This window comes from Triturus cristatus, chromosome 11 (genome assembly GCF_964204655.1).
Source record: "Triturus cristatus chromosome 11, aTriCri1.1, whole genome shotgun sequence".
In the NCBI taxonomy this organism is placed as follows: domain Eukaryota; kingdom Metazoa; phylum Chordata; class Amphibia; order Caudata; family Salamandridae; genus Triturus; species Triturus cristatus.
Genome location: NC_140594.1, coordinates 1101117349 through 1101134148, shown reverse-complemented (window position 1 = coordinate 1101134148; position 16800 = coordinate 1101117349). Strand labels below are relative to the sequence as shown.

The 16800-nt window shown below is 41.8% G+C and overlaps 1 protein-coding gene across 3 annotated transcripts in view; it reads left to right on the top strand.

Annotated features, from left to right (window-relative positions):
• LOC146786070 (dehydrogenase/reductase SDR family member 4-like) overlaps nucleotides 1-16800 on the top strand; it is a 227943-nt gene that overhangs the window by 92292 nt on the left and 118851 nt on the right. For all 3 annotated transcript variants that reach the window (XM_085635496.1, XM_085635497.1, XM_085635498.1), the window contains one exon: nucleotides 478-657. In XM_085635496.1, the coding sequence (XP_085491622.1) occupies nucleotides 482-657 (176 nt within the window). In that variant the 5' untranslated portion in view covers nucleotides 478-481. The remainder of the gene's footprint in view (nucleotides 1-477; nucleotides 658-16800) is intronic.

The following is a 16800-nucleotide window of genomic DNA, read 5'->3' as shown; positions in this document are numbered from 1 at the left end:
AGAACACCCACAGCAACACCCATGGAACGCCCCTTTCATGCAGAGTAATGGCCTCTTTCCAAAGTGATTTGGGTCTTTAAAATGGTGCAATGGATTACTCGTTTGCCAGTGAAATATTGAGGTTGAGAGATAGGTGATCAGTGTCTGTTCTGCGATGGGTTCGGTTGGACCATTTACTAATTCCATAAAAACGATTCTGCCCAACTGACCTGTTCCACAGAAGGAGATTAGGTGAGCCTACTTTTGTTGCAGGTGAGGCATCAAGTAAAATATTGAGGAGTTTTAAATAGAGTAAAGAGGGCTACTCATTTCTCCCATTGTTTGGTCTAATGAAACGTTCTAGTAATAATCAAAACAACCATACTACCTATTACAGGCGTTAGAATAATGCATGCGATATTCTAGTGTGCTGCAAGCTAAAACTTTAAATTATATATTACACATTCTTTAGTCAAATTTTGTATTTTCATTCTACAGTAAGATGGTGACTATCATAGGAGCAAGAAGCAGGTTCAATTCTTTGATCCCATGTCATGGAATTCATCGACAGCCAGCGCTGGTGAATCTTCGCTCCCTACTGAGGCTGAACAGCAGCACAGTAGAGTGGAATGCTGTGCATGCTGGGAAGGTGGCTGTTATGACTGCTTCAACTGATGGGTAAAAACTCTTTAACAAATGTAAACATTCTTGGTGTGCTTGTAGATATCGATTGATTTTGCAAAAAGCCATCAACATCATTTTGTGGGTTCTGTCCTTCGGCTTTTTTTCTGTAGGCAGTTGTTCTCAATCTATAAACAGCAGTTGCTTGCTCTAAGTGCCTTATTCGGGGGAAGGATAGTGTAGTATCTCTATTGCTACATTCAATAAGCTTCTGCTGACTCACATATATGCCAATGGACCCGACTCAGACAGGAGACTCCCAATTTTTGATGCAAAAAATGGCTTTATTTTGGCTTTTTTTCCACCAGAAATTCCCTCTGTTTCAAAGATCTCAATAGGTGAAATTAATTCTCTCGATTAGGTTTTTAAAAATCTCCCACTTTCCACTTCTAAAATGTTGGCATGTATGTAATCAGCACTGAATGGAGAGAGTTTGGTGAGCACTGAATTGACTTAGAGAGGAAGAGAAAACTGGGAGAAATAGCATCGCCTCTCTAGACTGGTTGGACTGGAGGAAAATCACATGTAAGGAGGACGTCGCCTAGCCCCAGATCTACCAGATTTTCAGATGTGTCAATTAGCTAGTCAGAATCTACCCATTAATGGGATAGGGTAATTAATGTGTTACCCCAAAATGATTGGGATCACACTCAGTAGATTTTCTAAACCCCAAAAGAAAACTGCAACATTTAATAGAAAAATAAGTAAACTGGAGGGTGTCTCTCACCACCCCACTCTGAGTTATGCTTATGTCAGTGAATCTCTTTACCTGCAAGTGGTGTCCTGAAACCCCACACTGAACGTTGAGGTCGCTACACACAGAAATACTAGTATGTGTGAACCAGAAGACACCCTGAACCTTACCTCATTGATACCATACCCAATAATAGAAGGGGAGGTGATAGAGAAGGGCAACTCAGGAAACTTGAGACCAGGTACATCCTAAACTTTGACAGTAAGACCACAGAAGGCTTAAATACGATGGAGGATTTGTTCACCTGCCTACAGTAGAAACTTATACCAACATCTCCTCTCACCAAACCGAACAAATGCCATTTAAAGCAAAGTTCCGCAGTTTCAGTACCAACCTTAGCAGGGAAATCAGAAAAGTCCAAACAGGAACTAATTTGCATTGGTATTTAACCACGAAAGATGAAGGCTGCCTAACCGACTTTAACCACAAAAATGGTGTTTTTTTAACTTTAAATTTTATTTAGCACCCATGCACTTCTAGATAATTCTCGGGTTGCCAGAGGTGGAAAATCAGGGGAAGATATATTAAATTTGCATGAGCACTTTTAAATTAAGAAAGTTAGACAGTAGGAATAGACTGATTGTGGGGGAGTCCAGCTAATGGACACTCCAAATTTGGAGTAGGACTTAATAGCAACAGTACAGCAGGGACAAAGAGGGAGAAACTATAGTGTATTAAGCATAGATGCTCCAAACACAACCCATGCACTTGAAAAGAAACTGTTTTTACAATATGTTATTGTATTTCTTGAATTTTAAATATTGAATATTTATTTATTCATCTATTTAATCAATGATGTGTGACTTTTTTAACGGTGTGTTATCATTAATACTGTTAACATTTATCATGATTTACTTTTCTATATATTTATATGGGTAAAAGAGCACTTGTTCTTAAAAAATGCACACTGTATTCAACATTGAAAATGGCTTAATGAAAGCACAAAAAAACTGTACTGGAGTACACTCAAATATCACTAAATAATATGTCTTCCTTGTCTACTGCCAAACACCAATTACATTATGCATTCATCACTTTAAATGGGGGTGTAAAAAAATATTGGCGTTGTCATCAAGGTGTAATCAAGGTCCGGCTGGACTGAAATGCGTTATGAGCAACAAATAAACTGAAGCACATACTTTGTGGTCCGCGCCTGCTTTAACTGAATGGAGCTGTTTTGAAAAAGCGGTGAACTTATATATATATATGTATATATATATATTCACTTAAAAAACCATAGGTTTCATACATGTTATAGTTAGCTGGACATTTCACTCGTAAAAAACCATTGAAATTCCCCCGTTATAGTTGTTAGTTCAGATAACTATAACTCGCGTGCCCGCAATCCACTGCTCATGATGTCACATATTACATCACTCATGACATGGTCAGTGGCATCACTCATGACATCACTGATGACATCATCCTTGTGATAGAGTGGCGGTCGCGCGAGTTATAGTTATCTGAACTAACTATAACAGGGGAATTTCAATGGTTTTTTACGAGTGAAATGTCCAGCTAACTATAACATGTGTGAAACCTATAGTTTTTTAAGTGAATTTACAAGGTTTTTTAAATGCTAATTCCTAACTATAACGTGTGTGAAACCTATGGTTTTTTAAGTGAATTTGTAAGGTTTTTTAAATGCTAAGTTATGTATGTATTATTATATTTTTTATATATTTATTTTACAATAAACTACCTATGTATATAGTTATAGATTGACTGTATCCTGTAATATGGAATGGCTTGTTTAAAATATATATTTAAAAAAAAAAGTTTTTTCACCGTGCACGCACGGTGCGCGCACCCCGCGATTTTTTGAAAAAAAAAATGTTTTTTTTCATCCTTCGGGGTCCTTCAGGGACCCCCTGACAAAGGCTAGGGGTCAGGAACTCTCTACCCTGCCCCCTTTCACGTTCTCCACCTTTCTTTTTCACTCCCACACAACCAAAACACAGAAAATGGTGGCCGACACTTCCTGATTTCGACCGATTCGAACGTTGACTGACATGTAACCACCAATCAGAATTACGCTTGCGCACGTTAGGGTGCGCGCACGGTGCGCGCTTATAGATATTTATGTGCTTTTAACTGCAATTTTCTCAGGAACTACAGAACAGATTGACACCATATATGAAAAAGGCACATGCCTGACCTGAGGACTACCTCTCTGCCAAATTTCAAGTAATTCTGTTCAGCCGTTCGGGCTGTACCTTCGACTAAAGGTCCTATGGGAAAATGCATGGGGAAAACGTGTTTTGGGACCCCCCTTTTTTCTCAGCCCCCGCTTGATGAATCACCCCGAGACTTTCAGGGTAGGAGTTGAGCGGAGCGCCCCATTAGTTTTGAAAATTTCGCGAGGATTTGTCAACCGGCGCCAAAGTTATTCAAAATAGAATTTTCAGATTTCCTATGGAAACTCGGTCCTAACTATAACTATCTACTGGCGACCGCCAGTAGATAATATCACGCTGCGTGGGGTGTCCAACACTTGAGCAGCACTCAAAACAACAGACCGCTTTTCCCCATCAAGCCTTTATTGGTACGAGCAGTTCATATTATCCAGTCCTCTTAAAAGCAGCCGACCGCCGCCTGACGCGTTTCGAGATCAACTCTTCCTCAGAGGCAGTTGCAGTAAAGAGAAGGCATGGAGGACTGCAACTTCCTAATTTGCAATATCGTGGGTCCTGATTGGTCCGCTCTGAATGAGCAACACGTTGCAGTCTGGGATATGCAGTCCTTAGTATTCCCTCTGATGGATGACCTCGTTAATAAATGCTCTGATAAAGCCCTTCGTGAGCCCTGGAATGTGCGTCTGCTCTAAATCCAAGGTTTCTGCTCCACATATGAGTTCCGTAACATCGAGCTCAGTGGCCCCCTGTTTTTGGGGTGGTACACGCTCGGCGGCAGGACTGCCGCCAAATACATCACACTCCGTGGGGTGTCCAACACTTGAGCAGCACTCAAAACAACAGACCGCTTTTCCCCATCAAGCCTTTATTGGTACGAGCAGTTCACATTATCCAGTCCTCTAAAAAGCAGCTGGCCGCCGCCTGACGCGTTTCGAGATCAACTCTTCCTCAGAGGCAGTTGTGGTCAAGAGAAGGCATGGAGGACTGCAACTTCCTAATATGCAATATCGTGGGTCCTGATTGGTCCGCTCTGAATGAGCAACACGTTGCAGTCTGGGATATGCAGTCCTTAGTATTGCCTCTGATGGATGACCTCATTAATAAATGCTTTGATAAAGCCCTTTGTGAGCCCTGGAATGTGCGTCTGCTCTAAATCCAAGGTCTCTGCTCCACATATGAGTCCCGTAACATCGAGCTCAGTGGCCCCCTGTTTTTGGGGTGGTATATATATATATATATTTATTTATTTACACACACACATACAATATCAGAATTATATCAAATTCTGTGATTTTCTTATACAAAAATGCAATCAAGAGCAATTATTAATAAAATAAATTGAAACAATAATGAATACAAGATGCCCTCCAAATGTTGTTCATTACAGATCGCTAATCTACTAGTCTATGTCAATACCTACCTTACATTTTGTTGGCTCGCAACCTTATATTTTAGTTTAGTAACCATACTATATTATTTACCTGGTCATGTAATCCATGCCCACGTTTATTTTCACTAGCCTTGAAACTGGAGTTCTGGCTTTTCCTTCAGCATGAGATCCATTTGTTTAATCCCTCCCAAATTGCTAAAGTCGTTTATTCCCTTTTCTTGCATTGAAGTTTAAGGAATAAAGATGGATTCCTTAAGCTCGTCTCCAGCGTTTGGACACAAAACAGTTCTGTTGATTTTCAGGAAGCCCATGGTAGCTGCTGTATTGTACTTTTTAATCTTTCCAGCACAGGACTTGCACATAGTCACCCTGCTTGCAGGCAGAACTCTGTATAGAACGGGAAGAACATTTTCAGGCTCTGCAATGTGTACAGAAGAAATATGTAATAATTGAATTTTGCTATCCTGAAGACAGCTAAGCAATTTTATCAGCCCTAGCAGTTTTCATCACTTGAGACTTTGTTCATGAAAATTAAACAACAGCAGGATGAAAGTTTGCCACTGCTAGTAGTTTAAAGTCACAAGTAATAAAAATAACATGTTCTGCAAGCAAAAGAGACTGTTATTGCAGAGAGAAATGTAACATGATTGTTGAGAGTTCATTATGAATCTGTACTCAGTAGATTTGTAAAGGTATTTCAGATATGGACCTGGCATTGCCTGGTATATACCAGGGGCTTGATTCACAAAATTAGATATACAGTTACATGTACGTTTACAATTGTTATCTATTCACAAAGGTAATCTACAAATAGTATTTTTATGAATAGTACAGTCCTATCTTTTTATGTGTGGAGTCTCCACAGTCGTAAATATACTACTCGTAAATTACCTTTGTGAAAAGCAAATAATTGTAAACTTAAACAAAATTGAACGTTTACCTTTGTGAATCAGGCCCTTTATTTCAATGATATAAAAGATACATTTACATGCAATGCATCTCAATCGAAGACTAGTTACTAGGGGCTATTGGACATGGATTTGACTCCATTGACCTAACATTCTGCCTCCAAAATCCTTTTTAATTTAATTTTTTAGTTTTCCAAATGTCTGTAAATTTTGGATAATAGATGTTCTTGAACATTTGTTATGTGATATAACTTACATGTGTCACTCACGTGTTTTCTGTAGAAATCCTTTCATGAAAATTTGGGTGGTTGGTTGAGCGGGGATTAACCTTACTCAAGCAACAGCCACAATCCCTGTAAGGGTGAACCACAAAAGACACTACATTAACCAGTGCTTAAACCTCTGGTAGCTTGGCACAAAAGCAGTCAGGCTTAACTTAGTGGCAATGTGTAAAGTATTTATGCAGCACACAAACAGTAATAGAGTGAATACACAACACATTAGAAATACCACACCGATTTAGAAAAATAGAGTAAAGGTTAATATATTTTTTGACACCTAAGTGAAAAAAATCCAATCAGTAGAACAGGAGTTTTGACTTTGAGAGTTTGTGGTAAAAACTAGCTCTTATAAGATCAAAGCATCCCCAACGGACATCGAGCCACATGAGAGCAGGTCAAGGTAAAAAACAGTGAGAGATGGTCACAAGAAGTGGATTGAGCCCGGATTGCAATTACCTTCGGACTTAGACGAAATTGCAACAACAATTTTCTGAGAAGGTAGAAGTTTAGCAGGGCTGGGCTGCAGGTGATGATTGAGGAGGAGGTGAGTTTGTTGGGAAGCCACTGGACTTAGCCGGGGTCAAGATTTCCATATTTGGACTTAGTCCCTTTTTAAGAAGTGGAAACTCTCGAACGGGATGAGGGTGGAGGCTGTAGCCAATGAAGGCTCCACGAGGCCGGATGCTCCTTCTGCTAAGGGCCGGTAAACATGATTTGCTGCTGCAGAGAAGAAAGTAGTGGGAGCTGCCACACAGTCAGGCTGACTGGTGATGCAGACGATCCAGTTGGTCCCGGTCTCCTCTCAATTCTCAGAGCAGTTTTTAGCCAAAACTTTCTAAGACCCACGTTTTGGATTTTAACTATCTGGGCTCTTGTAGCACCCCTTCCAAGGATCCAGGACTTGGAGGCTACCACTTGGAGGATATGAGCTCACTCTGGCTGCATACAGCTGTGGGATTAAAACCATTGGAACTAGGTAACTAGCTCCTGCAGTCACTCTGATAGCCCTGGTTTCAAGAGATGGAACACGGATCATGCAGTAGGCCATGACTCTGAGGGTGCAAGGCAGGTGTCATGCAGCAGAACAGTCCCTCCAGGTGCAGCAAAGCAGTCCTCTGAAATACACAGCCGGCAGTCCTCTGAAAGTTCTTCCGCAGGTCCAGAAAGTGAGCTGAAGAGTAGATCTGAGGGTCCTATTTTTATACATAGTGCCATCTTTGAAGTAGGAGAAGTTTCTAGAGGATTGCCTTTGAAGTGCTTGGAGTTTTTCTGCCTCCGCTTCCCGGTCCCCAGCCTGGCTGTCTGAACAATGCAGAGGTGCAAAGTCCTTCAGATGAAGGCAGGGCACAACTATTGATTTGCAAGTAGGGCTGTGCCCACCCCAGGCCCCATGCTCCCATTGATGTCCCATCTAAGCACACTAATCCCTCTGTTGTGTAGCTGTAGCTGTCTGGGAGGAATAAACAAAGACCAACTGCCAACTACATCCATTCATGTGACCCAGGAACAGGCTGCAGGCACAAAAGTGCTAGGACAGGAAAATGCAAGCTTTCTAAAAGGTGCATTTTCAAAATTGTAACTTGAAATCTGACTTTACCTTTAAAGACAATTTTAAATTACAATTTCTTAGACATCAAACAAGAAATCTCTACCTGTTCCAAATCAAAAGTTAGCACTTATTGAATGTAATAAGGCAACCCAATTTTATCCTATGGCAGAGGTAGGCCTTCACAGTACTGAACAATGTGCTTGTGAGTTTTTTAGTACCAGGACATGTAAAACTTAAAAGTACATGTCCAACCTTGTAAATACAATGCTCCCTGCCCTGTGGCCTGCCTAGGGCCCACCTTAGTTGTGACATATATGCAATAGAAGGGCAGTTTAAGGCTTGGCAAGGGGGTCATTTTGCCAAGAAGGATTGGCAGTTTGAAACTACACTCAGGTTTCAATAGTAGACCTGGGACACTTTTTAAGGTAAGGGGCTACCTAAGCGGTTGGCACAACAAGTGCTGCCTGCCCACTAGTAGCATTTAATTTACAGTCCCTGGGTATATGGTATACCACTTTACTAAAGACTTACAAGTAAATTAAATATGGCAAACAGGTGTAAGCAAATGTTACCATGTTTTAGGGAGTGAGCACAAGCACTTTAGCACTTGTTATCAATGATAAAGTGCACAGAATCCTAAATGCAGCAAAAGCGAATTCAGAAAAATAGGAGGGTGAATTGAAAATGTTTGGACAAAGACCACCCTAAGACTGACAGATCTAACCGATTTGGAAATTAGCATCCATTGGTCTGAAGAAGTCATAGAAATCAATTTTCTGCAGTGAGTATATATCCTTTCTTGATCTGTGAACTTTATGGATTGATAAACTTTCTGTACTGAGTGAATGTCAGCTTTATCCCAGCTGTCCCAAACAATTTTGGCTTTATTTATCTTTACTGTTTTTTTCCAATTGGATGTATTACTAGTTTGTAAGTTGAATCTTTTATACAGCATGAGAAGAGCACCAGCTTTTATCATTTGTGGAAAGGGATGTAAATTGTTTCCCTTGGCCAGTAAGTAAGCTAGCTGAGGGAGTGGTTGAATCAGATCTTCCATTATAAGAGTATTGAATTACTGTAACCTGAAGACATAGTTTAATAACACCAAGTTGACTAAAAAAACAAAAAGAATAGAAAGAAGGAAAAATAGAAAGAAAAAACACTGGTAAATCAAAATATTACCCCTGAGCCGTGGCACTGGCTTGCATTTTTTAGTTGTGAGAGACCCAGTGACGTCTGTGGGTTAACACATTCTCCCACATTGTATGATCTAGTCGGTGGGGAAAAAGTACTAATTACACTTAAACATGATAGTGGAAAAAGAGTTCCAGAACCAGAGTGCTAACATCAATACATATATACATGATTTTGTTTGTTTAGGTATTTTTTATTTACTTGAGGCTATCAAAACAGCCAAGTCTATCTGTGGGACAGATGTAAAAACACCAGTAATTGGTCACAATTAGGCATATTTCCCAGAAAGTGTACGCATACTGAGTGCATATTTCACTGTTCCATGTACACAGGGAAACAGTGCATCCGCAGTTGGCACCACAGCCATGTGAGAGAGAGTAATGGAATATCATGGCACTTAGAACTAAGTAACATAGAGAGCACCCAATAAGGGGAAACATCCTTTACCACGCAACCATTACAACGCGGTATGGTTACATCGTGGTTTTTACAACGAAAGTCGTTACACCGACTTGCACTGGAGGGCGCTCTAGACTAAGGAATAGTGTGAATTACTATTCCAACACCTTCCCTACTGTGGAGTTGGAATAGTAATTCACACTATTCCTAAATCCAGCTCCCTCCAACGCAAGTCGATATAACGACTTGCGTTGTCAAAACCGCGATGTAACATACCGCGTTGTGATGGTACACGTTGTACCATCATACATCCCCCAATAAGACTGCAGCACATTAAAAGAGGACTTGGCAGCTGATGTGTGGCAAGAAGCACTACAGTACAGCTGATTAACACTGATCCATTCTTTGCTCTTTTTTGGTTTCAAGAGAGTGTGAGATAAAAATTGTTACTTCTAATCTGCTCAGTAAACAGCACAGAAAAGCACCATTTACCTTAGTCTCAAAAAGCTTCACACACCATTGACAACATTCAACTAATTAATATTTACACTTTTGAGTAAGTTTACTAGTTTGTGCTTATTCACAAATTTAGAGTGTAAGTTACTAGAAATAACACGTTAGTAAGACTAGCACCACACATGGGCAACAACAACTACTGCAAAACACAAACCTTTCATAGGAAATAATAGAACTAGTAAATTAAGTTGAAAGTAAAGCCCATGCCTTGAGCACAGTGTAATAACAGTTCACCAGAAAGGTCCCATTGACTTTAACATATGATTTTCACAACAACTAAACCAGGCCTGCTGCATTTGCCATACATTTTCATAATAAAATGATTAGTAACTGAAGTCAACTCTATTTCGCACAAGCTTTTCCACAGAACAAATATCGGTCTGCAGTCGTACAATTACAAATGCATGCAAAATGACACTTGTCAAAATATTATACAACACTTCCTGAAATGGCATAACAAGGATTCTCAAAATCAAATCTTCTGCCCTAGGGATTTGCCACAGGGGTTAATCAACAAAAATACCCTTGCCTGCTGTGGTCATTAGTGAGATTCCATATAACACCAGACTGGCCTACAAGGGGAGAGGATATGGTCTGACGGCTAGAGCTGCCGACTTTGGTGCTGGAAACCAAGGTACTGTGATTCTGGGCAAATCACTTAATCTCCCAGTGCCTACCAAAAATAAATAAATACATAAATAAATAAAAATGAATGCGTCCTTGTGTAACGTAACCGGTGCTCATGTAAAGCACTCCAATACCTTCGGGTCGAGTTTGCACTATATAAATCTGCAACAACAAAAAATATTTAACACAGTGCAATGACAATCCACCTTTAAATGCTTATTAAGTTAAACAAATGATTTGACTATAAATAAGACAGGCCTACAGCCTTTGTTGTAACTCTTCTTAATAGGCAGATCAGCCCTATAGCCTTGTTCATTGGCATGTCACCACAATCAACTGTGTCCTGCAGTACTGACCATAAGCTTTTCTCCAATGCAAACAGTACAATCCGAGCACACTTTTTACAGAAAAAGCACACAACCTTTGCCCAATCAAAATATGTACTCAAGGGATTGAACTCTTTGTAGTGCTTCTGTAAGCACTTTTTCCAATGATTAGTTAAGGTTTAGCAACAGCTCCACTGTCAAAGCGGTTCTAAAAATGTGATAATAAATGGCTAAACATATTCAATAGAACCTAAAAAAATGAGTCAAAACACTTCTTGCCAATTAAAAATTAAAACAATATTTTGCCTCTAAATCTGGAAAGGCATTTTTAATTCTTAACCTTCTAAAGTGAATGGTAACTTCGAACAAAGTCCTGTCTGTAACTACTGAACACCGATGTCAGGAAAGGGGTTATTAATTTGGTTCTGGGATACTCCATTGCCACTCAAAAAATCCACTCTGGTTAGGTTGAAAAGCGATACTGAAAGAATCTTGCTCACCTGTAGTAGCTAAGGCAAAAGCAGCAGGCAAGTCCCAGATAAGTGTGTGTTAAGTTCAAGCAAGCAGTACCAAGACCTTGAAAGTAAAAAAACATAAGAATAAAATTTCTAAACCAATTTAGAAAATCAAACACAATTTTAATGAGAAAAAATACACTGAGGGGCCGATTCCGATCCGGGTCGGAAAGCACTCCGACCGAGTCGGATCTGGAGTGTTTTCCGACCGAGCCGGACCCCTACAGTCCGACTGAGCGAGTATGATGGGCATGTATGCTGTCGGACTCGGTTCGGTCGGACTCCCATAGAAGCCAATGTGAGCCAGTCGTACGACGCGTACATGGGCTCCCATTGACTGAATGGGTACGTCTCGAACAAGTGCGCCCCCTACAGTGGGTATGCGTCGGTGCCATCCGTGCCGTACATGCCTGTGTGGGGGAGACCCATGGGTCTCCCCCTGTGTGTGAGTCGTACGGCTGCGGGTGTCGGGGGTCCGACGCGGACCCCCGAAGTCCGCCACCAGGAGGATTTGCGAGCCGGACACTCTGGCTCGCACAGGCTGTCCGACGCATGCATCGTACTGGCTCGGTCGTGAATCGCATCCATTGCATGCCACGGTTAGCTTACGAGCAAGACGTATGGAGCGGTTCAGACCCGGAAACAATGGTGAATTTCATGTAGCTCGCATCGTACTGGCTCTCTCGTACAGCTGTACGAGTTGGGCGGAAAACACGCGTACGGCTCATAGTTTTTCCGTCCGGATCGCGTTCGGTGCCCTTCCGACCCGGATCGGACTCGGCCCCTAAGACAACAGTTTGCAGCTGACTAGAACGTAGACTCATTTACGGCTGACTGTGATCTAGCTTAGGTCGGATACAGTTAGCAGGTCAGACGTAGTCTCTGAAATGAAATTTTCAAGTGAGGGAATGTCCAAAGCTGCAGCCATAGAAGATCCCTCAAAGTTAGATATGTCATCATTGAGCTCCCATTGGAGCTCTTGTTTTAGGCACTAAAAGATCTGAGCAGGACAAACCTGCAGTTCATAGCCACTGAGGTTGCGTCGGGTTTGGTTAGGAGTGTGCAAAATTGTTCTCATTTGTTCTTGTGTAATTATACAAACTCTCTCCAAAATAATGCAAAATTATGCTAAATACACAAAATGCAAACTTGCCATTTCTAGCTATATAGTTTGGATAGATTTGCTGCCTTTGCCAGGTTTAAGGTTTTACTTTCGACTTCATCACTTTTTATGAAATTAAAGAACTCTAGCAGGGCAAGGTCGGAGGCTGCAGCTGCGCAGGGCTTATAAAGCTAGATAACTTAACAGCAAGGTTCTGCTGAATCAGTTTTTAGTTAGGCAAAATGCTCTGAGAGGGAAAAAACCTAGTTTTCTTGCCTACCTTGGGGGCAGTCTCCTTGGGCAAGTCTCAGTAATGTTTCCTGGTCCTCCAGAGGTGATAAGAAAGATTACTAAGTACCAACTTCTTACGCTTATAGAAAAATACCTCCTGGTGAGTCCTGCATACCCTAGCTTTTTAAGGCAAGCCTAAAGGCACCAGGTCTCTCTCCTTCTCGAAGTCTCGTAGAGGCCAATCCTTGATGGTCAGTTGGGCCATGTTGAAGTCAGGAGTGGTTATGCGTTTTGTGTGACTCTTAGGGCCAGATGTACGGCCATTCCATTTTGCGAGTCGCAAATTGCAACGTTTTAGGATTCGCAATTTGCGACTCACAAAATGGAATGTACAACAGACTCACAAAATAGCATTTGTACATACCAACAACCTTTTTTTGCGGTCCGAAATGGTGCGATTTCCCATTTGTGACTGCAAAAAAGTGGTCGCACATCTGGCCCTTAGCGAGCAATTACAAGACAAGGGTGCCATCAGGATTTAGGAGTCCTTGCAACCTTTAGTCCTTTTGTGAGTCCTCTTCTTCTAGCAGGTGTCAGAAGTCTTCTTCCAGCAGGACCTACTTCTTCATGTAAAGTATACCATGGCCTAAAAACGTTCTGACATGGGGGGGAGGTTGAGGTGCCAGATTCATCCTGTGCACTACTCTGTGATTGTAGAAATTCTACTTGGGGACCTGCACCAAGACAGACCTTTTCTGCTTCCCTATTTAGATGAGCTTTCTTCTTATCTAAAAGGGCAACAACTGATTCTGTACCCAGCTGTGAATTAAGTCTGGCTACCTGTGAGGGTCCAGGGAATGAATGGGAAAATCTCTCCTTGGCATCTCCAAGTTATAGTTGCTTTTTATTTTGAAATGTTCAAGTCCAATGCCAGATAGTAAATACATACTAAGTGGTCAGGATTTAACACCCATTTGGTCTTCTTTAGCTCAGAGACAGGACATTATTGTGCATTCCAGAGTTGTTAGCTCCCTCATGCAAGAATATATATTCCAGCTCTTAAGATGAGATGAGTTCTAGGACCTGACTAAATCTCAGGCTGCCTAAAGTATATTTTTACTAAGTTGCTTTTCCACTTAAGAATTAAAATTGTGATTTCACCATGAAATCAGTTTTAGAAAATTATGCCAGAAATAACTTTGAAGCATGATTCTAGACTTTTTCCCAGAAAAAATAAGGATTTTGGACCTGGTTACAATATTGGTCAGATCGTATTTGACAGCCTGCCAGTTGTGATCTGACCAACATCTATCCCTGCATTCCAGGGTTGGAGGCAGCATGTGGAGGGACCAACCCCTGCTGTTCTGACGAGCTCAAGGAGCCCATTAGCGCAGTGGTTAGAATGTAATCCCTACATTAATAGCGGTGGCTTCTGAGGCACCGCCATAAGGATTATTATGTCCCTTTCGGTCTATTATTCGGTCTATTATTATGCATTTCTATGGTAGCCTAAAGGCCATGGAAAGGCAGGCAGAAAGTGACTTTGGGGGCCCCTATCAGGGCCACCTTTCCCCCTGGCTCTCCGCTATGGGGAAAGTGCCCTCCTAAACATTCCTGCACCATGTGGCAAGCATTGCATGGTGCCTGCCACACGGTGCAGGGATGTTTAAAAACATCAATGTTTCTATTGCAGTTTGTGCTGTGGCCCTTTTCCGGCCGCTGCACAAGCTGCAATAGAAAAATGGATCTTTCTGACCGCATCCAAATAATGTGGGAGTAACCGGTGACTAATAGTCGGGCAGTTCTATTCCTGCTACAGTGTCGGTCGGATACTCATCCCACCGACATCGTAATCAGGCCCTTTATTTCTATCTAGAACTCTTCAGGGAAATATCTAGCAAGGCCTACACAGTGGAATTGCTTTTGGGTGCACTTCTGTGACTTTTCAGGAGTTACATCAGGAATAATTACACTGCAGTTTCTACATTGGGAGTCAAAACATAGTAGGTACATTTTCCAGTCTATTGACATCACAGGACTTTACGTCTTGGATAAGTTCAGGTTTCAGGTTTTAAAGTCTTTATTTCGATAATAAAATCATAAAAGACAGCAAAATCAACACATACAGTTTGGTCCAATTATCCAACTACTCACACTTTGCAATCACGATAAACTGTCCAATTTACGAATATTTTTACACACAATAAGATCAATACATTTAAAACCCTTGTTAAACATCCCAATAATACAAAAACAGCCCGTCTAAATAATTTTAAAAGTATAAAAACAATAAATATATCGGTCTTAATATACTATGTACAATGTCCAACGTTAGATCAGAGAAATAATGTTTTAAATATAATTCAGAGGAGAAATCTTTTCTACCTGTTTTTTAGCTCTAATGATCCAAACCCAGCCAAGAAATTTTGCTATGCTCACCACGAACAACTCTGAGGTATTGGTCTTTAATACCCGAATGGCCTCCGCAGACCTACTGCAGGTAAGGCATTGGAACAGAGGTTTTATCCATTTTCTACGTGGGTCTTGATACATGGGACAGGCAAATAAAAGATGACCCTCAGTCTCCTTATGGCCCGGGCACCATTGGCAAAATTCGGTTACTCCAGAAGCCCAATTTTTTGTGAATGAATTCAAAGGCAGGGATCCCACCCGGAACTGATGATGAGTTTCTTGTCGAGTGGCCTGGTAATAATATCCCAGTAACTCTCGCGAGAGAGATCCAGTTTATTAATCAGGAACCTCCCTGTTAGACTGGTAGAGCTAGAGGCAGTCACTAGGGTTTGACGGACTGAGGCCCAATACAGAGCTTTAAATTCTTGTTTGGTGGGAAACGCATTGGTTCCTGGGGACACCCACAGCTGTTCCATTCCCATTTCAACCAAAATGGTTTTTACCGTACGTAGCCATGGAATTCTCCTGGAGCCCTCAATAGACCTAACTTCAGAATGTTCATTAGCAAAAAGGGCAAGGTCGGGAGAAGTCCAAATCCGCCTCCAGAAGGCTACCAATCTGAACCTTGCCGTCTCATTTATTGGGTTACATCCTAAATCCAGACAAAGAGGTATGGATGGAGTGGATTGCGGTAGCCCCACTAGACTCCGCAAGAACTTACACTGTGCTTTGAACAGGCTAGAAAGATCCATATACGCCCAGAGATCCGCACCATATAAAATAGCAGCATTAATCTTTGTGTCGTAAATTTTTAACGCTGGGTGCACACGTTTGGTAATGGATCTCTTTTGCTCCCTAAGAAGACAACCAGTTAAGCGGGCCAGTTTTAGCTGCTGTTCAACCACCTGCTTCTTCCATCGTAAGCGAAAATCTAGGGTCACCCCTAGGTAGGTCATATGCTCAACTTGTTCCAAGTTAACTCCACCCATGCTTACCGAACTCCGCACCGAGAGTTTCTTAGTAAGAACCATAAACTTAGCTTTGCCTACGTTTACCTTCAGATCATTGATGACACAGAACTCCTCAAAGCGGTTCAGAGCCCGCTGTAAACCACTTCTGGCCTGAGAGAGGAGCAGAGTGTCATCAGCGAAGATAAGCATGGGGAACTTCGTCCCGGCCAGGGAAGGAGCGTCAGTGGGAAACGCCTTAAAAAAATTTACTACCTGGTCGATAAATAACAGGAAGAGTGTGGGCACCAAAACACACCCCTGACGGACCCCGCGTGTTACCGGAAAGCTGTTTGTCACTTGTCCTTGACCTCCCCACCGAACCCTTGCAAAGTTGTCATCATGCAGTTTAACAATTAAATCCAGTAGTTCCATGGGCAGGCCTAAGTCTCTCAAGACACGCCACAGTTTAGCCCTCGGCACCATGTCAAAAGCCACTTTCAGATCAATAAACGCGGCGAAGATTGTTCCCCCGCCCAACAGCACCACCTTCCAGTAAATCAGACAAAATCTAAACACCTGGTCGATGGTGCTGGTACCAGATCTGAAGCCTGCTTGCATGGGAGGCAAGATGCCCTCGGAAACCATCCAACCCTGAACTCTACCTAAGACCATCCTTGCAAAGACCTTTTGAAGAGAATCAATAAGGCTGATCGGGCGATAATTGCCCGGATTGGACCGATCTCCTTTTTTGTGAATTGGAAGGATCTCAGCCCCCTTCCATGACTTGGGGATTCTAGCACCTTTGGCAATTGCATTGGCTAACCTGGTAATATACGGTACCCAAAGTTCGT